Here is a 24780-nt window from a genome sequence, read left to right as displayed (position 1 = left end):
ATGCCAGGCTGGATTAGCGCCGCACGATGACGCAACATCTGCTGCTACGCCACGCTGTCGATCGCTTAATTTTAGAAGAGCCACGCTTGTCGACTCGCACGACACGCGGTGCATGGGAGGAAGCGCGGAAAAAGCTTGCCGTGTCCGGAAGAACAGCTGCCGATGGGGCGACGTATATACGCGGGAATGCGGACGATCACTCTCCCGTGACACGAGACATGTGAAACTACGCGACATGCAACAAGCTGCGCCTGGAAGGTGCCGTAAAAAGAAGCACTCGCAAATTGTGAAATACGTTTTGAACAAAAGGACGAGGGCGATTTTTCGCGGTGTAAACAGGTGCCCCAGAGGTTGAAGTATGAACGCATTAAAGGGTGTTGTTGCCAGCCAGTAACAGGGTTGATTGGAGGTATATGCGGATGACCTTTGTCCTACAGACTACGGAAGTGACGATAATGAAACTATCCAACGGGGTTATGAGGCAGGTCGGATGGATGAAATCAACTATACTAAATAAAAAAAAAAGTCTTCCAGGGTGGTCCCCTACTAGTCCAGCAGTCCACGGGCTTTCGCTGATCGAGCATGGAATGCTGTAAGCGCCAGAACGATGGGACACGGACCCACAAATCGGAGGATGGGGGAAGCGTGGTTTATTATGGCTACTAGTGGGCTGCATGCGAGGTAAAAATTGCCACTGAAGATATATGCCTGTAACTTGATGTTAATCCATTGTTTTCAATCGTATCTCCAACTGGCTTGTCTGTATAACAAAACAACACAGACTACTCACGGGCAGCAACTAGTTGCTGAATCTCGGTTCGTAAGGTTAGAGGGAAAAAATTCCACACGTTAACAATATCTCTAACATAAGCTTCTAGGATAAGCTTATTCTGTGGAACGTCACCGCCATTGGGCCATCATGACGGGTGGGTATCCTCAAGTTACTGTGAGAGAGCAAATGTGCAAATCCACTTCGAATGCACGAATCCACTACTAAAGCGGAACATTCTGCGCCGATTAACAGATTAAGTGCGCTGTAGGAGGCACACTGCACTCACAAGTATAAAAAATTCAAGAGCACTGTAGAATCTACATTGGAGCACGGATGCTGCTGTTGGTTGCTTCTGGTAGCTTCTAGTTGTTTAATTAATTTCTTTTTTACCCATTTTAGTCTTTGGTACTTGCAAATTGCGCGCCGATCCCCTTCCTATGCCCTTTCTCGGCTCTACTTCCGATTGCGTGGCGTCACATCCTCTACGTCACATTAATTCCCTTCTTATTTGCCCATTTTAGACTTCGGTACTTTCAAATTGCGCGCCAATCCCTTCCTATGCCCTTTTGCGGCTCTACTTCCGGTTGCGTGACGTCACATCATTGACGTCACTCGAACTGGCTGCCTTAATTAACTACTTTTGTCTTTGGTACTTTCAAATTGCACGCCAATCCCTACCTATGCCCTTTCTTGGCTCGACTTCAGGTAGTGTGACGTCACATCCTTGACGTCACCATAATTGACTGATTTAATTAACTATTTTAGTATTTGATACATTCAAATGTAGCGCCAAGCCATCGGCTAATGAGACCATTTTCGCCTTTACTTTTACATTTTTGCCTGTAATTAATTACCTAATTAACTTATTGACCTAATTATTTTTTCGCACAACATTACGTCACTATCTATCGATTGACACCCCTCATTAACCTCTACCACTTCTCAGTTACTCATAACTGCTGCGGACACGACTTTGCTGACGCGGTCTGCGGACAGAAATCGGTGAACGTAGCGAAGTAATGCTTTCGCATTAATAGGTTCCGACGCCGCAGTGCATGCGCCCTCATTGCCCTGCGTTTCCTTCTGGGATTCGCCATTGGCACCTTCTGGCGTACGGCAATGATGAGCTCGATCATTCAAGTGGCACGCTCCGTTGAGGTTTCACCAGTGCGTATGAACCGATGGATGCGGTGTCTTCTGCGAGTGGCATGGGCGGAGACCATCTACACTGAATGCGACGGCGGCGTGAAGTCGAGGTAGAATAGTAGAAGCTTGTGTACGTCAGACATGCAAGAGCTGCTCTAAAACGGAAATAAACATGTGGAAGATAATCGCAGTAGTTTTTAGTCCAGTCGCCGTGTGATGCGTGTTACAAAGCAGTCGTCGCATCATGTGTGTAATTCATTCATCATTCATCATCAGCCTGACTATACCCACTGCAGGGCGGAGGCTTCTCCCATATTCCTCCAATTAACCCGGTTCTGTGCTAGCTGCATCCACTTGACCCCTGCGAACTTCCAAACCTCATCCGCCCACCTAACTTTCTGCTGTCCCCTGCTACGCTTTCCTTTCCATGGAATCCAGTTTGTTACCCTCAGCGACCATCGGTTATCCCCTCTTCGCACTACATGTCCTGCCCATTCCCATTTCTTCTTAATTTCCACTAGAATGTCGGCAACTTGAGTTATTTCTGACCCACTTTGCACGCTTCCCATCTCTTAATGTTACCCCTACCATTTTTCCTTCCGTAGCCTTCTGCGTTGTTCTCAACTTGCATATGTAGTGCGCAGATAGTTTAGGGCACGCGGCGATCGTGTGGCACGGTGCCTGTTGGAAACGACCCAGAAAAAAGAATGACGCTACATATATATACTTTAATCAAGCATAGTGGCTCGACAAACGTCCAGCTAAGAAAAATTGCGTTTAAGAGAGTCTTGTCAGCCAAAAGCAATTAAAATACATTTTCGGAGCCAACCGCCGAAACTATATTTAACCCTGCGATATGCGGTTCTTTTCTCTTTATTCTTGCCTACGCTTGTCAATGACGGATTCAGCAGATGCCCCGGCGTCAAAAACTGCAACGTGCGTACGGGAGAGCAGTAAATTAAACGGAAAACTTGACGGAAAGAAAAGTAATCAAAATAATGAAAAACGACGCTACACGACACTGTATAAACCCCTCGATTTCACTTCTATTTTACACCGTTTTATTTATTTTTTTAACGCGAAAGGGATCATACCCGCGGTCACGACGCTGTCCGTCCGACCAGGAGAAGTGTCACACTTTTTTGCGAGATTCCGCGGGATACCACGAGATTGTGACGTCATCTCCTGGTGAGGACATCTACCAGTCTATCGTGAGGAAGATAGTTAAAAATGAATAAATCCTGTCTTCACTGAGAATTCCTTCCCCGGATGCCCAGCCAAGCGCTTTAACCATGCAACTGCGCCACGCCCTGTATTTTGTTTTTCTTTATTGCATGGGAAAACTTCGTGAAACGCACATCATAATTCTTCTTGTCTATCGTGAGGATGATAGCAGTTATGGCAATGACGCTGCAATGATAATGACGGTGCATTTAGTTGATAATGATACTGCGAGTAAACGTGATGCACAATGTGCACCAGCAACGCTTAGGCTTTCGCATTTCTGCAGCGTAGATTCCACTGCGCTCTCGCAAGTTTCCTTTTTTGTTTGCAGTTTCAGAGGTATCCGTTCTACCTCCTCGTAGAGACGAGTAATCTCCGCGCTCGGTTCAACACACAATCTCGACGCCCTCCGAAAAACCAACAGAGCGGCAATGGCCGCCATCGGCGTGTCCCGAAGCGGCAGCGCAAACACAAACAGAAAGGAAGGTGCGGCGAAGCACCCGCGCCGGCGAGGCATTGTCGCCCATTTCGTAACGCAATTTCACAGTTGGCTCACCCTCGCGAGCTTATGGAGATGCTAACCTTGTCCTTTCGATTTCATCAGAGCCATTGTCGTCACGTGGACCCATACTGCTGGCCGACGCTGAAAGAAACGAAGCGGTGACGACAGCATTCGTACCCAACGAAAAGAAATTCAAGGTGCGTCGAATCGCAAAATGAAAGAGCGGACGCTGTCCTTGTCCCTGTGAAACGCCGCAGTGAATGTGCCCTTCCATCACAGCGGAGAACATTGACCAGACGTATCGATTTGATTGGCTTCGCTTTGCGCAGCGAATGGATTACCGCCGACGAGTGTCGATACGCATCTACTGGGAGCTTGTACTGAAAGCGGGGTGACCCAGGTGCAGTAGCGACCCGCGAATGTGAACTCGTAATGAGCTCTTGCTTCAGTGCCAAACAGCCAAGGGATTTATTATGCCTGAGCGCGGAGCACCATGCAGGTAATATTTCTTTCCTTCCTTCATACTTCTCTCATTCTCCTTCCCTCCGCTCGGTTGTGCAACAAGTAAAATTCGAAAGTTCCACCTCGATTCTGTTGTTCGTTCAACGCACACACGCGTGTCTTATCTTTCTGCGTATGTGTGAGAGAGGTTGGAGTTTTTAACGCAACCTTCATCTGGCAGTTTGCCCGCATGCTTATCGAGAACTCGTGGCCACCATTTCCTCTCCCGCAGGCTTTCTTACAATTAGAAGCAAACATAAAAAAAGAGGAGCTAATTTCCAGTCATTATTTCAGAGCTGATCTGCGTACACTTTAACATTTTTTTTTTCCTGCTGCGATCTTGGAACGCATGGCCTCCGCACCACCGGTAATGAATTTGTATCATTCTGTTGCAGAGACAAGCCAGCGAGATACCCTTGCCTGAGTAGTGCAATTAAAGCCAAGATCTGCCGCGCAAGCTCCCAGCGCGGAAGCGCTCATTCGTTAGTTGCAGAATTTGCAGACGTCTTGTTTCGGGCTTATCATCCGCGAACACGAGCATGATTCCCCGTACATGGTAAACAACGTTGTCACGCGCAAAGTCAAGCAAGCGGTGTGTAAGCCCGCCACCTTAGCCCGAACAAAGCACTGTGAAGGCAAGGACACCAATTAGGCTGCAATGAAATGAGAGGAAGCGCCGTGTAATGTACACAGTCCGCGTTTTCCGTCGACGTCGCTCGCCAATTATGCGGCTAACTGCACTAACGATTGCTTTTGTCTATCTTCGTATTTGATAATCCGCTCTCACTGGTTTCTTCAGCTAGCACGCACGGCAGCAGGTACACCACAGCGATAAACAATCGTTGATGCCAAAGGGACGTACCGAGAGAGACGTGCTCGGCTTAATAAGATTCCGTCAGTGCCTGTCTTCTGCCGCTGCTAACAAAGCTAGTGACGACAAAAGGATATCCTTGTGTTTACAGCGGGCGACAGACACCACTTCGCTGGCTGGCGCAACTGTTTCAAAGGCTTGCAGGAAAAGCGACGAGGCGAAATACACTATACAGATAGCTACAATATGCGCCATGCAAACAAAGGGCACTAAGAAGAAGATACAAAAATATTTACTTCATTTGGGTCTCTTTGCACTTTGTGTACCTATAGCTGGCTTGGTGAATCCTGAATCGTAAACCGCACCCATAGAGGTAGGATGAAATGGCGTATACTTGCTACGGAGCTACGCTCTGCATGCAGAGTAAGCTTGTTTTTGTTTTCTTGTTTTTTTTTTTTTTAATGGCCACTCTGTGTTAATGACGCATTAAACAAAGTTATACGTGACAAATTGAATAGGGCATTCAGGTGACGCATTGCTCGGCGTGCTTACTTTAGGCCCTCTACCGATGATTGCAGACGGCTACCGCCTCTGTGAACTACCAAGACTCGATCGTAACGACTGTTACCGCCCACCAAGCCAAATAAAAGAGAATCCTACACTCGTTCAGAATCGCAGCGAAAGAATTGCTTATCTCAACCACGAGATCATGATTGTGATCGTGGATCTCAATCAATGCTCCGCGAACACGAAGTCCTGCCTGCGCAACCACAGAAATTTGATCGATGAACCTGCACATGATCGCATTGGATACCGGTTTATGGTTTAACACACTGCAAGGCCACGGCGTTTCCACACATGTATAATTTTAGTGCAAAGGTGCACCTGGACGACCGACAGTATAAATAGAGAGATAAAAAAAAAATTATTTCCCACATATCAAACTTGCAGCGGCTAAGGATGCGAGACATAATAAACTACGCAAATAAATAAGCTTACCTCTCTTTTTTTTTTTTTTTTTTTTTTTTGCAACAGTTCGTTTATCCAGCGGTCTACACACGACTTCTTTTGATATTGCATGACGCACACGTTCTTTTGCGCCTGAGTGATCGCTACTGCGCATCGGCTCTAACTGAATGCGCAAAGCCGCTGCAAGGGGAGTCCTTGCGGCCGAGCTCCTGATCTCTGCCCCTATTCGTGCACTCTTTTTATGATCTTATTTTACTTCTTTGAGAGAAGAAATGAGCGAGCCCTTGTGCAATCTTCGAATGCATTCCCGAGCGTCAGACTGAAGACGGATTCTCGTCGTAACTAAGGTATTCTGCGTGGGCTCGCGTCCTATATGCAGCTCGCGAGATTCCATCGGCACAGCCAGATCGCTTCCTCCGACCCCAACCCTTGCATGAACCATAAACCCGAGAAGCGGCAGTTTCAAGGGGAAAAAAACAAAAACAAAAAACGAACAGCCCGATTGTTCTCGCAGAGGCCGCCGACCTGTCAGCAGTGCGCGCAGCGATGAATCATTTATGCCGGCACCGCAAAGTAAAATAACAAAAAAATGGTTACGTAACGATCGAAAGCCAAACGGCTCTCGCGCGAATTCCACGAACCCTCCGGGAGCATTACCGTTGCCGCACACCACCTCCAGTGGCAGCATTATCGGCACAATCCGCGCGGAAAGGTCGCACAACGCGTGATCCGCCAACGCCCTGCCGCTCTAACACCGAGCCGAGGAAAGTTTTCGAGAGCACTGCTATACGCTATAAACTATAGAGCGCATATGCGGCCGGCTACTGCTGCCTTTTCTTTTCCCGATCAAGATCACGAGCTTATAGCAACTGGTCCACCTATTCCGCAGGGAGGCGGCAAGTGCCGCTCGGAGCGAGAAAGCGCCGAGGTGAAAGTGCCTCTCGGACGATGGAGTGGGAGAATCACGTTTCCAGAATGCAGATGAATTTGGGACAAAGGCGCCGAGAATGACGCAGGTGTCGCTGATATCCAACGTTGTATCTTTTTTTCTGAAGTTGCGGGCGCTCGTCCTCATTGCTTCAGACATCTTATAGTAGCGCGAACAAAAACACACACAGGACAGGGTACAGTGTGTGTGTTTTTGTTCGCGCTACTATAAGATGTCTGAAGTACTGCACCAACTAGGCCGACAACACATCTTACTGTCCTCATTGCTCTTACGCTGTTCGCGCTAAACAGCCGTATTCGACGTACGAGCCAAGGTCGAGGCTTGCGCAAAATATGCGGAGCGGAATAAACCGAGTCGCGATCACTGCATGCTGCGTGGTGCTGTATACAAGCACCGTCGGTGGAGTACAGCACGTGACGTTAGCCTTATTACCGGTAGGCTGTGTAAAAGAGCGTTTCATAGTTACCGCGTAGTCGAGTGAAGCAAGCTCAATGCTTGTGTAAAACAATGAAACAGGGACGGCAAAGGACATTCCACCACCAAGGCCCATTGTTCGCTCGCATGTCTCGTTGAGCGTTAGCCCTGGTCACTTTGTACGTTCGTAATGTTACGTGAAAAGATACATACGAAAATGCAAACAGGAGAGGTTCGCACGGTAAAAAAAAAAAAAGAAAAAAAGAAATCATGTATAGCACGCACATTCAGACAAAATTTTAATGGAAGCCTGTGCCAGGCACGCGTGCAGACACACAGGCATACTAGAAGCCATTCACGGAGTCGCACTGGGAACCGTGATCTTTAGTGAACCAGAAGCGCCGTGAAAGGTGCACAATAGCAGCGGAATTAGGACCGATGTACTCGAAAAGGAAATTACTTCGGCAGGCAGACGCGCTGAATGGAAGGAAAACGACCCCATGCCGCGGAACAGGTGTCTCGAAGCGCGCCGTTCCAGCAAGCAAGAACCGATGCTCTAGTGCCTAAATAAAGGACCTGTGGCATGCACCTCATGATAAACTTCTCGCGTTGCCAGGGGACGCCAGATTGGGCAGCTCTGACGAGCGGTACGCATTAGCCTCGCCTCCGCTGTTCGCGAAGGCTGCAACGAAGCAACAAAACAAGAAGTATACACACGCCGAATCATAGACGAACCAACGGAACGACACAAATATAAAAACATACGAGATGAACCGAAAGGGCATCTTCGGCATTACGGTCGCCTTGTTTTTCTTCTTCCGTATATTCCCGTTCATTAGCTGTCGAGGAAGGTACCACAAATAACTTAACGGAAGAGTATTAAACGCGGCCTCCGCTGACGCTGATCATCAGAAACGGTGCGCCCTCACTGAGCCCCTTATCAACCCAGTCTCCCGCTTTTACGTCTATTTATTTGCATGAGACTGTATACATACAGACCAGGAGTTAAATGGCAACGCCAAAATTCCGTCGAACACTTGACGCGCGCGTACCGTTACATGCCCTCCAGGTAAAGGGAAGGAGGTATATATACAGAATTATTAACGACCCCTGCGAACGGCGTCAGATCATTTGCCAAGTACAGGTGGTCGCGAAAAAAGTGTTACTACTGGCGCGCCCCGAGGACAGAAGATTGACGGCGACGCGAAAAGTTAGTTTTCACCACGCCGGCGCCATCCGTCACCAGTTTTCTGGCATCGAAGAAGGGTACAGCTGATATCGAGGTAGAAGAACAAACAAGCGTACATCGGGGGCACGGACAACTGCAATCACGATGGATCACGCCCGAGCAGTTTCACTAATTAGCAGTGGGATAACATTTCCAGTCAGTTGACGGCTCGGCGCGTAACAGCGGGTTTTGTAACGCAAAGGCCTAATATGCAGTTCACAATGAGCGGTATGAAGCGCAACCAAACAAAGAATAAATAAAATAAGGCTGACTCTACCCCGCTCCTGCAATAGCCTCGCCTAGGCTGCAGTATGTAAAAATAAATAAATGAAGCTGATGAAAAGAAACCAGGCTTGCTGCTTTATAGAAGTCAAATTGCGGCATAAATGACATATCAGGACATACAGCTCACAGCATCTACAGGTACACGCAGCTCCAGAAATATATGCGCACAAAGCATCAACCGAATGCAAAAAGAAGAAACAGCATAGGTCTATATAATCTGAGACACCGTTCTTTGAAAATTTTACACGATTTTTGCAGAAAGCAGCCAAATTTACGAACTGAACAAAGCAAGTTTGTCTTCTAGACAGCAACAAAGTCCGACCACTGCATAATGGTGAGTGGAAGCCGCTGTTTACAAGAGTCCTAAATAAATTAACGCATGCAAAAGTTGGAGAAAACAAGATCAACCAAGTACAAATGAAATAGAAAAGAACGCAATGTCTAACCTTGGTAAACGCAAAGACATGGCTGTCGTGTCGTCGCTGCGGCGACAGCTTCGACACAACTCGGGTGGGACAGCGGAGGTATTCCTACGAGTCTCTGCAGCGCTCACCGAGGATTCCTCCGAGATTCAGTTCACCCGCAGGCACGCTCACACAGACACAGCACTAACGAGGATGGAAAGAAGATAAAAGCGGAATAACAAGACGCAGAACCGGCTCGCACTGCTGCTTCCAAGGCAGCGACGGCTCGAAATCACGGCAGTCGGTCGCCTGCAAAGCAAGCACCGCCACGCGACACAAAGTCCGCGCGGGGATGGACTGTACGAGGCACACACGAAGTCGGGTTCCACCCACCACAAACAACACTTCGGCAGCAGCACTACTACTGGGGACGAGGAACGGGTAGAAGCACGGTGGCGAAGCCGACCTAGGAGACACGGTCTCCTCCTCGAGAGGCGAGAGAATGAGGAGTCGCGGAGCGCGCGACCGTTCTGAACGTTCTGAACGCGCGACGGTTGTCGTAAGTCTGAAAGCGGCGGCAGGTCCGCGTTACGCTAAGCGACGCTGGCGCGCCTTGGAGCGGAGGAATTAAGGCTTTCCCCCTCGACGCGCCACCTTCGCCGCCCTCCCGCTGGCCCCTGTTGCACCCGCAGGAAATCGAAGAGAGGCGCACAAACACGCGTCGTCGACGCACACACACAGCTGCAGCCAGAGGAGGAGGAGGAATGGAAGGCGGAGGAGAGTGTCCCACGAAAACGAGAGGAAGGGGAGTCTCCATCCTCTCCAGCGGCACCAGCACTGGAGGAGAGTCGGCGGAGGTGGTGGACGACGCCAGTGAAAGAAAGGCCCTTGGCGGCAGCCGCCGCCTCGTTGGGCAATCGCGGCCTGCTCTGGTGACAACGTCGGCTGCGGCAGACACTGCTGGTGCAGAGCGAGCGGGCATGGCGGGCAATGCGCTTCGCCCGCGTGGACTGCGTCGAAGCGCTCGATGGGGCTCACAAAAGAAGACGCGTAGAACACTTGTTTACGAGAAGCCGCGGCGAAGAGGGCGATGCGGTGACAGCATCCTCCGGTGGGAACACAACAGTACAAGAAGCGGCGCAGGGGCCGAACAATCAGCACGAGCACTGCATTTGGCAAGAGTCCGATATAGACGGTCCCGCCTTGTAGAGACAGGAATATGTCCCTGACGAGAAAAGGAAGGAACCGTAGCGCACCGAAGGGCGGTGTGAAAACGACAGATAAAGGTCGCTACATGCGTGACCTTGAGCCACTTACATCATTTGTCTCGCTGCACGAGGGTAAATGATACGGTTCCAACGCTCACAGTATTTTTGCACGAGCTTCGTCGAGCAGCAAGCAGTATAAGGGCCGCCACTGCGCGCATACCAGCGGTGGAGGCATCGTAGGATTATTGCATTCAATGCACGTAAAGTACGGAGCTCCCAGGCGCATTCATTCTGAACGTGCCACGTGAATAGCTTCTTCGTTTTAAAAGCACCCCCCCCCCAAAAAAAAAAAAAATAAAGAAGGAAAATATAACTCGGGTACGTCGCACTTTCCGAGTTTGTCTTTTGTTTTTTATCTCTACGATATTTAGCTACACACAAGGGCGCCGCGATGACGTCAGCGAGAGCTGTGCTTGAGCATCCATGCATACGCCATATTCCATAATCTAATATCCAATTCGGATCAATTCGGTTCTTGGGCACTGGTTGGGCGACGAAGTTTCTTTCAAGCGTCCATAGGAAGCGACCGGACCACTGGTTCATTGGCGACCGCACCTCAGCAATAAACCGGAACGTGCGATGAGTAGCGATGGCTATCACTGACGGCGAGACGCGCTGTCTTGTGATTTCTGTCATTGCCGTCATGTTGACGTCCAACCAAACGAAATGAAAAACGGAAGCTTACGGAACACCGTCCCAGGCGTCTAGTGAGCAGCGAACTTAGCAAATGAAAACGGAGTTTCCCAAAGCAATGCATATCGCACTCGCTCGGTTACAAAATCGTCACAGGAACATACCCGGACTTAGCAACCCGGTCACGCGTCATTAACGCTTTACGCAACAGCCCAGCTTACCCGGTCTCGCGGCACAGCGGCAGGGAGAGACGGGGGAAGTAGAGAAAGCTAACGGTCAAGAAGAAAACACCCAGTGTGACGACAACCGCTCGTCTGGCAATGGGCAAGAACGCCAAAACAGGGAAAATAAAAGAAGGCTTGAAATGTTCGCACAAAGGTGCTTAACGCGATAACATACTCCTTGCCGAGCTGTATAGGAAACGCACAAACGAGAGGGAATTCCAGCAGTGTTTCACAACTGTCATTACATGACAAGAAAAATGTGCGACACAGCTCTGCAAGCTAATTCGTGCAGGACATTTGCAAAACATAACAGCACAAAATGTCAGGTTAGACGTTTATAACGATGGCAGTTTAAGTGATGGTGAATCAGGTGGTGAAAACAAAACATAAAACTGGGATTCCCTTTAATGGCCAGGCTGTTGCGAGAGAATCACACGGAGCTCCACCACAGGTGTTTGTATAGGCTTACAAGGCGAATAAAATTGCGCGTGCTTTCCGAGATGCTCGTTTGATAACTAAACTCCATCAGCCTCGGCGCCATACACTTAAAACCACTTGCTGGGCGTTTTGGTATATCCTGCTTACAATCGCACAGCACGAACGCGGACAGGAGAGGAGACATCACAAAGCGCCGACTTCAACAAAAATTGATTGCTGCGCGAATTGTAGACAGCGCGCATGCTCAGTGACGAAAGGGAAACACTTTGTCTACCAATAAATTCTTGTTGAAGTTAGCGCTTTCTGGTGTTTCCTCTTGTCCGCATTCGTCATCGCGGTGTGTGATTGTAAATGAAACTAGCGCACTTCAAAACAAAGACACAGGAAGAGAACGACAACACATGTTGTGTGTTGTCGTTCTCTTCCTGTGTCTTTGTTTTGAAGTGCGCTAGTTTGATTTCCAAGATGATTTACCAACTAGCCCGTTCTTCCACCCTTGCGTGTGATTGTAAGCACTATACATACTCCTCTCCTACTCCGCTTTTGCCAACTTCACGCCATAGTGATCACCACATAAAATTATTTTCGACGCAAACACTCGAGCAGTTTCAGGCGAGACACGTCTTTAGTCATTGTCAAGCAAAGTATAAAGGAAAGGTCCGTGGCACAAGAGAGCGATCCAAAGAGACCAACGCAAATGATGACGGTGCATTTCGAATTTATTTCGCGCAACCTCAAACTGTTCGGCTAAGAGGTGTCAAGTAGTTGGCGTTCCAGCCCGAGTTCAAATACACATGCTCTAGTTACCTGTATCAAGATGCAGCTGCCGCCTTCTGTAACCACTGTTCCGTGGCTCGCCTACGCGCGCGCAGGTTGTGAGATATCACAAAGCTTCGAATTTCTGTACAAGCTACAAAAACGTATAGGAAAAGCTCTTTGTGTAGAATTTTTTTCCCACAAATATTTTTGGGTTCTTCTCGAAGCGAGAGTCACACGCAGGAGCAGAAAAACCTGTGTTCACAACGAGCTATGGAAAATCAGGTACCACCTGGCTTTGACCCAGCCAACGTTCGAGAGCCATATGAGATGCGAAAACGCGCCAGCTATTTGCGCACGCGCCTCGCTGCTCTATAGCTGGGCCTCAACCTAAATGCACAGCTCAAAAGCAGCCGTTTGTTCCTTATTCCAGCACATGGAAGCAAACCTATTTCTCGTCTCAACCAATGAAGAGTGTGGCAGCCTTGAGCCACGGGCGCTGCAGGGGAAGAACGCGTCTCAGTGCTTGCGCAACAGCAACTCGACCGGCCGCCGTCTATTTCGAGGTGTGCGTGGCTACACACGTGCCTGCTTGGGAGAGATGAAACTAAACAAATACCACCATAAATAAAGTAACCGTGCAGCGGCGGCAAGAAAGTGCGCAGCGGTGACGTACATACACCCAGATCTGCGCGAAAGGCGGCTACGAGCTCGCCACGAAATCCGTGCCCGGCAGAAACTCGCATGACGACTAGTCGCGTCGGGAACTTCCATAGGGCGCCACACTCGCCAGGTGTAGAACGAGACGGGAACCGAAGATAGAAAGCACAGCGCCAACAGCAAATGTTCGTGAAGTTAGTTAAGCGCTGTTTCGACCCAGGCCGTACTGCGATATATGGCGAGAATGCGTCGGATACCTCATCCGCCACGGTGGCTCAGTGGCGTTGTCGTTCGATGGTGGCGGGAAATAATTGCGTGCATACGGTAAGGCTATTTTTCTGCGTTAGGGTTATGCGCATGTGCACTTTAAATCCATTATTCATGCAATCTGTCACAATAGGGAGCTCCGTGCAGCGGGACTGGTGCCCTCAGTTCAGCGCCCGAACCGTTTTGGACGCTGTCGCAGCCCTGCAGACCAGCCAGATGCTGGTCCTGCTGACTCGAGGCACGAAGCGCACTCGCCCATTCCAGTTCCATTGGCGGGGCCCATGGGATCTCATTCCGGCCGCATTTCGATGGTGTCGAAATGCAGACATGCCTGTGTACTATGAGGTGTGCAGTTCAGTTCAGTCGTTCAGTCGTGTCCGACTCTTCGTGACCCTATGGACCATGTCACGCCACGCTTTCCGGTCTCTCACTATCTTCCTAACATCACATAACTTCATCTGCAGTGCCTCGAGGATGCCATCTAACCATCGCGTTCGCTGCCTACCCCCCTTCTCCGGCTGGAGGCGAAAAGCAAGGCGCCCGTGTGCTGTGCGATGTCAGTGCACGTTAAAGAACCCCAGGTGGTCGAAATTTCCGGAGTCCTCTACTACGGCGTCTCTCATAGCCTGAGTTGCTTTGGGACGTTAAACCCCACAAACCAACCAACCAACCTTCTCCGGCGACCCTCAACTTTTCCCAACATCAAATGTCTCAACCTTTCCCTTCATGGATCACTGCCTTGTCGTGGCGGAGGGGCTTACGAAACACGATGAAGTCGTGAACTCTGATGTGTAGGGCCACCCAAGATAGACAGGTCACGGCAGAGTTCTGACAAAATGTGATTCACTGGAGAAGGTAATGGCAACCCACTCCAGTATTTTCTGCCAAGAAAACCCTATGGCCAGGTGTGCAGTACACGAAAAAAAAAAAAAAAAAAAAAAAAAAAAAAAAAAAAAAAAACTAACGAGAGATATTACGCTCTTGATTATTTTTAATTCCGCTGACGCTCAATCCACCGTTATTGTGCTTGACTGGGTATTGTTCACTACACTGTGCTGATTACTAGCACATTAACGTTTCCACAGACGCGTGTATTGTGTTGTGTACTGTGGCGTTGTAGTATTGTCTGTCCATCTGCACAATGTCAGTGCAGGTGACTTTAAATCTGCGCAGAGGAGTAGCCGGTGCCAATATCAGGTACCAACCTTTCCTTCTATGTCCATATAAACTAAAAAGGGCGGAAAAGAAAATAATGACCGAGCGACTTTTAGTGACCAGAAGGCCGTTCACGAGTCCGAGTTGGAATCGGTCATTCTCTTGTACTGAGGCGAGCTCATATGTACCACGCGGCGAGGAGTGCATACAACTAAATCATTTTTCGAGACACCGGACCCCTTTCATACAGAGAGGGATGCGAGTACAATAGCTAGCGCTGGGCGCTTTTGGCTGGTCGTTTACGCGATGGCTTGCATCCTTGCCCCATAATGCCTTGAGGGGACGCTGATGGTATCACTGAACTGGAGAGCCGATTCGCTTATACGGTGTGTGTTCGCGTTTAAGTGCGAGACCTCAATGCATACACAGCACATTCAGACAATCTACGTACGTTTTTTTTTTTTTTTTTTTGGTCTATGTATCTTTCTAGCTTTTCTATCTCTATTGATATATGTGTATTCTTTCTGTATTTTCCTTTTAATCGCTCCGCAGCGCCTTGTTTGCCGACCTCGCGCGAGCTCAAGGAAAAAGAAAAAACAAACAGATGCTTAATGAGCACTGACAAACTGTAGGATTGGCGATGATATGCCTATACAGATGTAGCTTGCTGCACGGCCCCTGCGGAAAGTGAATGAATGCCAGCTCACTCAGAAAGCTTAGTCGTTAGCCAATTATGCGCGGGCAATTATCGACTTAAGCGCGAGCGGGCCTGGCTCAGGCGCGAATAACGGGGCTGACGCGCGCGCGTTTGGGAGGCAAGAAATCTCGGTTAAGCAGCGAGCGCCCGTTGTGACACCGCGGCGGAGCGCGTTAACGACCCTCTCTGTCGCGTGTTTCCAGAGGGTCGCTCAGCCGACCAAATTACACTCGTGTCAATCTGTCAAGTCATGAATGACATAGGACGCGCCGCAAGAGCGTATACGACTCCGAGACTTCGCAGAATAACCTCATCAAACTGAATAGTCGACCTCAATTTTATTCTTGATTGATATCGTTTTCTTGTTTGCCTATTTATTGTTGCATTTACTGCCAGCATAGACAACGGTTAAAAAAAAAAATGGTGGTGGCTTAGCTTGGATAAGCCATGGATATCAGAAGCGAAAAGCTTCGACGATGCCATGGCTTAGCTTGTGGTTCCTTGGCGTAGTTGTGGCTTACCTACTTGTTCACGGTTGCACCTTATGGGTACTCCATGGCTTATCATCACGGTGAAACATTGATTACAGCCATACATCACATAAGGTAAGCGCACGGCACTAAAGGTCAGCTAAAGGTTGCGGCAGCTCCGAAAAACTGCGCCTCTCCTGTGAAGTCACGTGGTTTGCGCATGCGCAGCTGTGGCTTTTTATAACGACGGAGCACACGCGACGGAAAACACGCATTTCAAGCCTCTTTTGCGGCCCGCCTGAATAGACGACTTAACAGCGGCGCACGACGTCAATGAATCCGCAAAGAATGCAGCTAGCTACAAGCGTTAACGCAGTGGAGATCTGCGGAGCCGACCGGAAAAGTTTACTTCGTTGGCAGTGACACAATGCCGCTTCGCTCAGCACTACGCAAGGACATCGGATTTGGACACGATTATATATCGTATCTTCTGTTAGAGCTCCTAATACTTTGCTTCTCTGCAGGTCATGGCCTGTCGTAGACGTTCAACTTCACAGGCCGCAGGTTCAAAAACTTCAGTTCCGTTAAAGCAACATCGGCAGCTTCGGAAGAAAAAAAAAAAAAAAGCAGCTCTGTACGAGGAAAGGAAAAACAAAGCAGGGGAGAGCGGGACCGCGGAACAAATTTGCAGATCAATGCCTCATTTCGCAGGTGTCAATAAAAACAGATGCGTTCGAATTATTTGCTACCATCCAAGCATCTCGCTCACTGAATATGAAAATCCCATCTCAAGAGAAAAGGTGTAAGGTTGAATAATAATAAAACACCGGAATGTCCCACTTTGACCTGCCCCACGACATAAAAATGAGTTCTTCCAGAAACAAGATACTTCACTGTGTTGCAATCAGTGTACACGAAGTTGGCTCTATGGGCACCGACCCAGCATTTGCGGGCCTAAATCTGCGATACAGAAAGAACACAGAACTGTTTTGTTCTACGACCCTGTTCTATGAGCCAGGCGCATTACGTATAGACTTGAAAAATGAAATTTTAATGTTTTAGTGTCACGATCATTTTCTTATCCTTATTCTTTTATAGCCATCGATTAATTCGCAGAGCGTATATGCGAAGGCGAGTTTTTGGATGCTGGTTAAACAGACCAAACATAGCTAGCTGCTTCCATCGTCAGTGCACTGTAAAGTATACGTCCTTGTATTTATTTGCCTTCATACTCTTTCATTTTTGTTTTTACTGTTCTGTGGTGAGCGTTTTTAGAAAGAGAAAAAACGTTTGTCACAACGGTCTTTATGCTCTCCAGCGCTTTATTCGCGTTTTCTTCATGGCACTTGGCTGCAGATGCTTTTCTTCTGAACGCGCAGACGACTATACCGATAGAGCGACAAAACAAGGCCAGGGCTTTGAAGCAAGCAGTAGAACCATTGCTATCGCTTCAGGTTCCGCAATACAATGTGGCTTGCTGCTCAAATAATTGTGTCGCAAGAATGTAAGGATTATGAGGCAGAGCACCAGGAAACACAGACAGGCAGAAGGACAAGCGTGTTTCCTGGTGCGCTGCTTCATAATCAATGGCATACCAAATAGCCCAATTATCCGCTTTACTGAAGAATGTGAGGAGCGACCATTCATAACGAGATAAGGTCTACAACAAACTGTAATTAAAAAAGAAACGTTAATTCAGGACGTCTGGTCTCTGCATAGCTTTGGAAAGTTTTCTTGAAAATAATGCACTTTTGAACATAATGCTGACTGGACATCCGAACCATGCCGTTAGGGAACGGATGGAGGAGAGGTTGAAAGGGTGGAGGCAGAAAGTGCGGAGGGCTCCTGTATAATTTCGATGATTTTCGATGACAGGGTCACATCGCGGACCACAGGGGCGCCTTGAGCTTTTAGCTATCACTGATAGCGAGATTCGAGCTCGCAACCCCGCGCTGAGAAGCCGAATAGCCAATGACGAAGACGGAACAGTCTCGCAAAAGGACCTCTGGGATATTCGCTTCGGCCACTCCCTGACTCGTGCACAGAAGGCGGCCTCGGCATCCCCGAGTAGTCGGTACGCCTACAGCATACTCATAACTGCGAGAAAAAAAAAAAAAAGAAAGACAAGCCTGCGTATACGTTACCTCGAACCGCGGCCCGAAGAGGCATCGACGGAGCGAGCCGTGATAATTTGCACGCGCGCAGCTTAGAAGTGGTCGTTACTTTCTCTGCCCACCTGCCCCCCCCCCTCCAACAACATAATCTCCTCATTTCTTGACCGACCCTATCGCGGAGCACACTCCGGCCTGAACGCTGTCAATTTTAGACCGTTCGACAGAGCACGCGAGACCGCGGTGAACGAGCAGCTAACTCCGACGCTGCTGAGAAACCCCCTTCCCCGATTAAGGCTCCAAGATGGCTTTATCGCGTCTTTGCACGAACACCGAACATCTGCCGATGACTATGGAGTGTGGAAAGCAGAGTGAGAGGGAAAACCTGGAGCACTTCGGATGCTCAGAATAGGAAACTCTGTAGCCTTTAGTACAAGCAGCGAGACCAAATTACCGGTGGGTTTTCTTCCGAAAGAACTTTCTAAAAAAGAAAGAAAAGAAAACAAAATAAAAACAATTCGCAGGCTATGTAGTCGTGCAGTGAAAATGTGAGCACAGAGTTCATAGCAGGAAGCTGGCCTCATAGATGGAAGTAGCCACATTCAGAAACGGCAAAAAAAAAATAAAATAATAATAATAATAAATAGAGAGAGAGAGAGAGAGATCCACCAGGCAAGACCCACATAAAGGACCCAACAGTGCGTCACAGCACAACTTCGAGGCAACCCTGGGCCGTCCACTTTCCCCGCGACTCGACCTGAAATGCCTCTTCGCTTAGCAGCAAATTCCTCCTCCTCCGCGTATAACAGAATGCGCACAGTCGTCGGTTCCGGCGCACAAACCGTGCGTCGTCGCGTCCCTCGGCACGGAAGAGAGACACTGGTCTCCGTGACGCACCACGCTTTGCCGGAGCAGTTCCGCCTCGAGTCGGGGCCACGCGACAGCCACGCGCGTGGCAGCCGTGCGTGCCCGGCTAATCACTCGAGGCCGGCCTAGTATCGCCGGCCACGGGCATGGCTGCGGGCATGGCAGCGACACGGGGGAAGGCCGCGCGGTAAAGCCGCTGCTGCTGTCGCCGCTAGAGACCGACAGTCGGAGAGATATTTGTCGCTAACAAGCAGACAGCGCGTCGCCGACAAGCGGCAACCTAGAGGCGGGAAAATTCCGCTACTGAGACAGCCACGCAGTAGCGCTGCTGCACGCTTTATGGCACGCGTGGCACACGGCGAAGCCTGACACCAAGGAGCCACTCGAAATGGCCTAGTTGGTAGGAGGTGTGCGCCATCTCGGAGAGCTCCCTTAGATGTGAGGATGAGATTGGATTCGAACTCTCCGGGACCCTTACATAGTCGGACATGCTACTCAAGGCCACGCGGACACGTCCGTACGGCTTTCCATAATGCGGTAACTTACGACTCTAAGGTAATGAGTGTGCGTGGGAAAATAGAGGCAAAAGTTAAGGCAACAGTGATGAAGCGACAAGAAAGGTGCATCTAGACAAGGAGAGCCACAAGGGGAGCTGCAGATGGCTGCCATTAACGCATTCGCATCATACTCTCCGAGGCGAAGCTTCCCACACTTTTTTTCTTTTATGGTTTGCGTTTTGCTCCATGAAGTTAAGTATTAGCAGAATAGATGACTGCAGGATTCGATTGACCATGAACATGGCTTGCCCGAGTTGAAATAAAAACCTTAGGAAGAAAGAACTATATCGTGACTTCATAAAAATGCACATCTTGGACATCTCACCTCACAAGCATCAAATCCAATAAGAGCAAAGCTCGACACAGGTCCTGTACGATGCATACCCATATCCCTGTATATACTCGTCTCCGCGACGTCATTTCCATCGTTTGCGCAAGTCTCGACGCACGTCACACGAATCGCCGCTTTCCGAATCTCCCTGTATTGGGTACCAGCCAAGAGAATAAAGTACGTGGGAGGAGGAGTCCATTGCTGAGATGTAAACAAGGTGCTAATCCTCTATTATCGTCAAAAAACCGCTCTCTCGCCGCCAACAAAGCACGTGGCAAAACGAAGATGAAGATAATGATTTGTAGAAAAATGCGGGGGGGGGGGGGGGGGGGGGGGGGGGGGGGGATACGCTAGGGAAGCGACCCAATCTGCGCGATCTTTTTTGGCGATACCAAACAGAGGCTCTGCGCTGCCTTAAGAGCCCTCTGCGACGGCATGGGTGTCTCGAAGCAATACCCGCGGGCGAAGCCGCGGCAAAAACAGAGCGTGAATGATGACTGTTGTCCAGCCTCTTCGGACACATCGGACGGCGCATATATTTGTCCAGGCAAACAGCCGATCGTGATGCGCCTCGCAAAGAGCAGCGCGACTGAGCGAGAGCTGCAGCGTGGCGCAAAACGAGCCTCCACTCAGCAGCACAGAGTCTGCAAACTCTCATTGCGCCCTACTGCCGGACTGATGCCAAAGAAACCTCTGCCACATGTCTCTGCGTGTGGATTCGTCGCACTGCATCCTTGCAAACTTTTTCACTTATTTTCGATTGCTCCAAGCGCAGGACCCAACAAAAAATTAAAACAACTAATAGCGCATTCTCTCTCAAGCAACCAGCGGTGAAGCTTTCGTGCGTGCTCTCAGCTTTAAAGAGTGCCGCATAATTAAGGGATGTGCACAAGGAAGTTTCCCACCGTAACCAGCCTGCCTGGCACTGGCGGCCCGATGGAATAAACTGGCATCGCGCTGACGCGTGAGCCTTCCCCGTTCCGGGGTGCGTCCTTCACCTCTGAGAGGCGTCGTGCTCGCGAAATCGAGGTCGCAGAAGAGAGAGCCAATTATCAAACCACGAAGTGCAATCTTGGAAAGCGCATTCGAACGAAAATAGTCACCTATCAAGAATTTCGATTACGGTCTGCTCTTTAACACCCCCCCCCCCCCCCCCTTCTTTCCCTGCTCGTTCAGCTGACCTAAAGTATATACAATTTAATTCTTAATGCATTCAACGCAAAGACAAGTAGTGATTGTTGTCGGAGCAATGAAAAAGAAAAGTTTATCCAATATGTTTTTTTTATAAAATGGATTATCCGGCTCTTCCTTAACAGTATATGCATGGTTCCAGACGCAGCTGAATATTTGTCACCTGAAGTAGCTATACTGAATTCTTGCTGAAAATGTATACTGACGAAGAGAATCTGATGGGGACTATTTTTGTTGACTTTGAGAAAGCTTTCGACACCATCAGTCATGAAATTTTATTTGCTAAATTAGAAAATTATGGCATTAACAACGAGCCGTCTTTATCCATCATTAAAGGTTATTTGACTGACTGCACTCAAACTGTCTGCATCGACAGAAGCACGCACATGACTTGAAAATGACCCTCGTTCCCTTTAGAATGGTCCCAGAAAAATATTTTATTCCATAATCAAAGCAACGCTGACTTTACTGTCTTCACATATCCCCGAAGAAAGATCATGAGTCCACCCTTTCTCTTCACACCAAGTCCTTGAATATTACCTTTTCCAATAGCAGCTCGTTATAATGCAAATGTATTATTTGTCCCATATAAAGCACCAAACACACGATAAGTGGCAAGAAAATCACGAGCCCCTTAGGCAGGTGGCAGTTGGCAGGACACCGACCGTGGCATCTCAGGACTTTATAAAGTAAGGTTTTAGTAAGAAGCTTTACAAGTAACGTAAAGAAAGTTTTAACGAAGTTTACGAAGTTTACGAAGTAACGTAGTGTGTAGAGTTCGGACATAATCATCACTCATAGTTTTCGATGCACCATGGCTCAACACTTTACAGAGTAAAGTATAATGCTCTCAGATTACTCTATTTCTAAGAAAGATGTACATAGTACATGGCAATGAAGTTTTGTTCAGCGCTCGTCTCTATTTTGGCCGTGTCATACTTTCGTCCCTCTTCTATTAATTTGTATAGAATCATTCTGTCATTTGTCTAGAGTCATTCTTGGTGCCGCTATAGGATATTTCACATCTGTTTCCAATAATTCTCATTCAGAAACAAGCTTTATGCAATGTCATGTTTTCCCAATTTGCACGCAGCTGTTTGAGCAATTTAAACTAACCCCGTATAAGCTCTGCCAATATTTTGCTGCTATGCTCCTCCAGAAATATTTCACAAGCAAATAAATCTAGATATATTCCTTGAACACTTAACAATTTATAGAAACGTTACGCGAGTTTCATCGCAAAGTAACCTACTTCTTCCTGCAGTCAAAACAAATGAAAATAAGAGCTTTACATGTTGAGCCACAATATAGAGCTGAACACATGCTCCATCTTCCGACGACAGAATAAGGGGATACCTAAAACTGTGATGGTAGTGGTGTACGCCCATCCTTCACCCGTCAGCCAGCGATACGGACCAATGGATGTCGTTTGCTAGTCCGACGTCAGCCTGGGCCAGCGTAGAGAACTGGAAAGCTGGTTTCCCGAAAGGGAGAATGAGATACCTTTGATCTGCATTTTTGCTACTCTGAGGCGCGCGTATCGCTGTAGAATTTTGCACAAACTATCCGCGGTACCTGATCGAAGCACTGGGCTCATTTGCTTAAAATGTCATAACCCTGGACAGCGGCCCTTTAAGCATATAAATTTTACCCAATACAATTAATAAATTTACGGTACTGAATACAACGCTTACACCCTTCATGAAAAGACCGCTTCCCACTGTGGCCACCACGCGCTGTGTATTCGAGGCGCAATAAGCGCTCGACGCACATACTGGCGGAAGGCAGCGATCGCGGCGCCGTATCGAGGACGACCGAACGCCGGTCGCGAGGCGAAAACCGCGGCGCACAGTTGGACGGCGGCCAGCGGCCCCGAGACGGGCTGCCGCCAGTTGATTTGATTGGGGCGGACGCGTGCCCGCTTTGGCCGCCCCAGTCAACGAGCGCACATTGGCCATCGCGACAGCCCTGTAATGGACGTCAAGGGGCCACGCGCCGTCAGCCGCAAGCCCGCCATCGGCACGCGCGCATCACGCAAATGAAGCAGCCGACGTCGGCACAAGCTCGGCGCCCGATATGGCTGCAGGCATCGCTAGCCGGGCGCCATGCACTCGCGCGCCGACACTCATCGAACAGGCTCCGAGCATCGCCAAAAGTGCATTATCAGTAGACGGCAGAGCGCCGACCATTCTACGGAATTGTAGAATAATTTCCGGAAAAGGGGTTTGTCCGACCGTGTCACGTGATGAAGGCGATGATGTCATCCCCACGAGCGCCTGTCGTCGAGCGATTTCTGACGAGTCACGATGCGCACGACGAATCGTGTCGCATCCAGTTCTCCCTGCGCTTTTAAATTCGGACTTCGCTTCTCTACTGTATACCCCGCTTCGCACTGACGTTGCGGTCAATTGCTTGCTGATGGAGGAACCGACGCGTTAAGCATGAAATGCTTTTAGCTCCAGTTGTTGGCGCGCCACCAATGGCCTTGGCAGCCAGAATGGAGAAAAAGCACAACTGCCAACCAAAACGAAGATCTGAAGTTCGCGGGTCACATTCTGGCGCCTACACGCAGCTCTGCCGCTGGAACAACGTGTGTCAAGTGTCGCGTAGTGGGCGAAGCCAGCGCTCGGCGCAAATGAGTCTAAGCTCTGTCTAGCTGCCCAAGCGGCGCAGGCGCATAGTGCGTCAGTTTTTAATGGTTCGTTCGAAACGCCGCTTCAATGAGGCTAAATACGCGAATAATAACAACAAAAATAAAAACGCGAAATTCAAGCACGACCTCGGTGCTGCAGAGAGCGGAGTGTGTGCCAATGTTCCCTGTTCACGAAAGAACGATTTGTTGTCTCGAATACACTGCGCCCTTTGTGTTGCTTGCACCATAAAACCGAGTAAATCTCGGGGAGGCGGCAACAGGGGCAAAGAGCGGCGTTATCTTCCTCCGCTGCGAAATAACCAGCTTTACTGAAAATAAACACCCGCATCAATTGTTCCCAGATAGACGGGCAACATAAACAAAGCCGGCAGAAAGTGTTATATGGGCCTAAAGAATCCACCAAACCGCCGACAGGGAGCAGAACGAGACGAGGAGAGTTCTCCGTGCGCTGCAGTAAAGGAGCAACATGGTGCCAACATATCGTATTCAACTTGATTACGATATGTTGATTGCGATGGAAACGAAACTGTCGGAGTATAAACACAACATATTCCTAGACACGTTTAACACAGCGCCAAATATTTAGCGTCTCCTGCGGACCGACGACAGTCCTGCTCAGAGTTGCTCCTTGGAGAAAGGAAGGAAAAAAAAACGGGTCCCAGTGGCGCTCGCAGTCCTTTGCTTTATGCAGGCGGGAATGCGCTAACTTTAATCTTGTTCCATTATCGATTAGGGTTCCCCGACATCGTAACGTATTTATACCACTGCGTACTTAGAATGATCATTAGGAACACTGACTAGAATACGCCATAAATTGACTTAGAATCGTTTTGCAGTATCCCCAGAAAAAGATCGTACTTCGATGTTAATGCAGAAGTTACCCAGCGAGAAGTCTGAAATTCGACAGATTGTAAGGGGGATCACTGCACACACTGCAGGCGTTTGCTGAAGTCACGTGAACTGGCGTCTGCTGATACCCCAGAGAAAAAACTAAGCGGGGGGAAAAAAGGAGGAGGGTACGAATCCTGCTTTTTAGCGCCGCTGCATTACATATCCACTCGCTCTCCAAAGCACGACAATGCTGGAACACAGGACGGATAAGGATAGCCGACGAAAGATTTGAATAGCTCCCCAAACAGAACCGTCAGCTCTAGTAACTGCATGCGTCCGAGTTGTTCTGGTTACAAGCGCGAAACAACTTTCCCAGAAGTCTCTTGTCCGTTCAGACGTGTCCAAGCAAACAAACAAAAACCAACTCGCCCAACTTTCGGCATTGCTTAAACAAAAAGAAATAAGA

General features: G+C 48.9%; 1 protein-coding gene across 2 annotated transcripts in view; it reads right to left on the bottom strand.

Annotated features, from left to right (window-relative positions):
- Nucleotides 1-24780, bottom strand: part of Ndae1 (Na[+]-driven anion exchanger 1) — a 239355-nt gene that overhangs the window by 185095 nt on the left and 29480 nt on the right. The window contains exon 1 of one of the 2 annotated variants that reach the window (XM_084593299.1): nt 9248-9382. The exons of the other annotated variant lie outside the window; for it this stretch is intronic. Coding sequence (XP_084449425.1) covers nt 9248-9267 — 20 coding nt within the window. The 5' untranslated portion in view covers nt 9268-9382. Of the gene's footprint in view, nt 1-9247; nt 9383-24780 lie in introns of those variants that run through there. 2 annotated transcript variants of the gene reach the window in all.

The sequence above is a fragment of the Amblyomma maculatum genome, chromosome 2 (assembly GCF_055883805.1).
Source record: "Amblyomma maculatum isolate TAMU_Amacu chromosome 2, ASM5588380v1, whole genome shotgun sequence".
Classification (NCBI taxonomy): domain Eukaryota; kingdom Metazoa; phylum Arthropoda; class Arachnida; order Ixodida; family Ixodidae; genus Amblyomma; species Amblyomma maculatum.
Note: the sequence above shows the minus strand (reverse complement) of the source record. Positions and strands in the feature narration are given on the sequence as shown.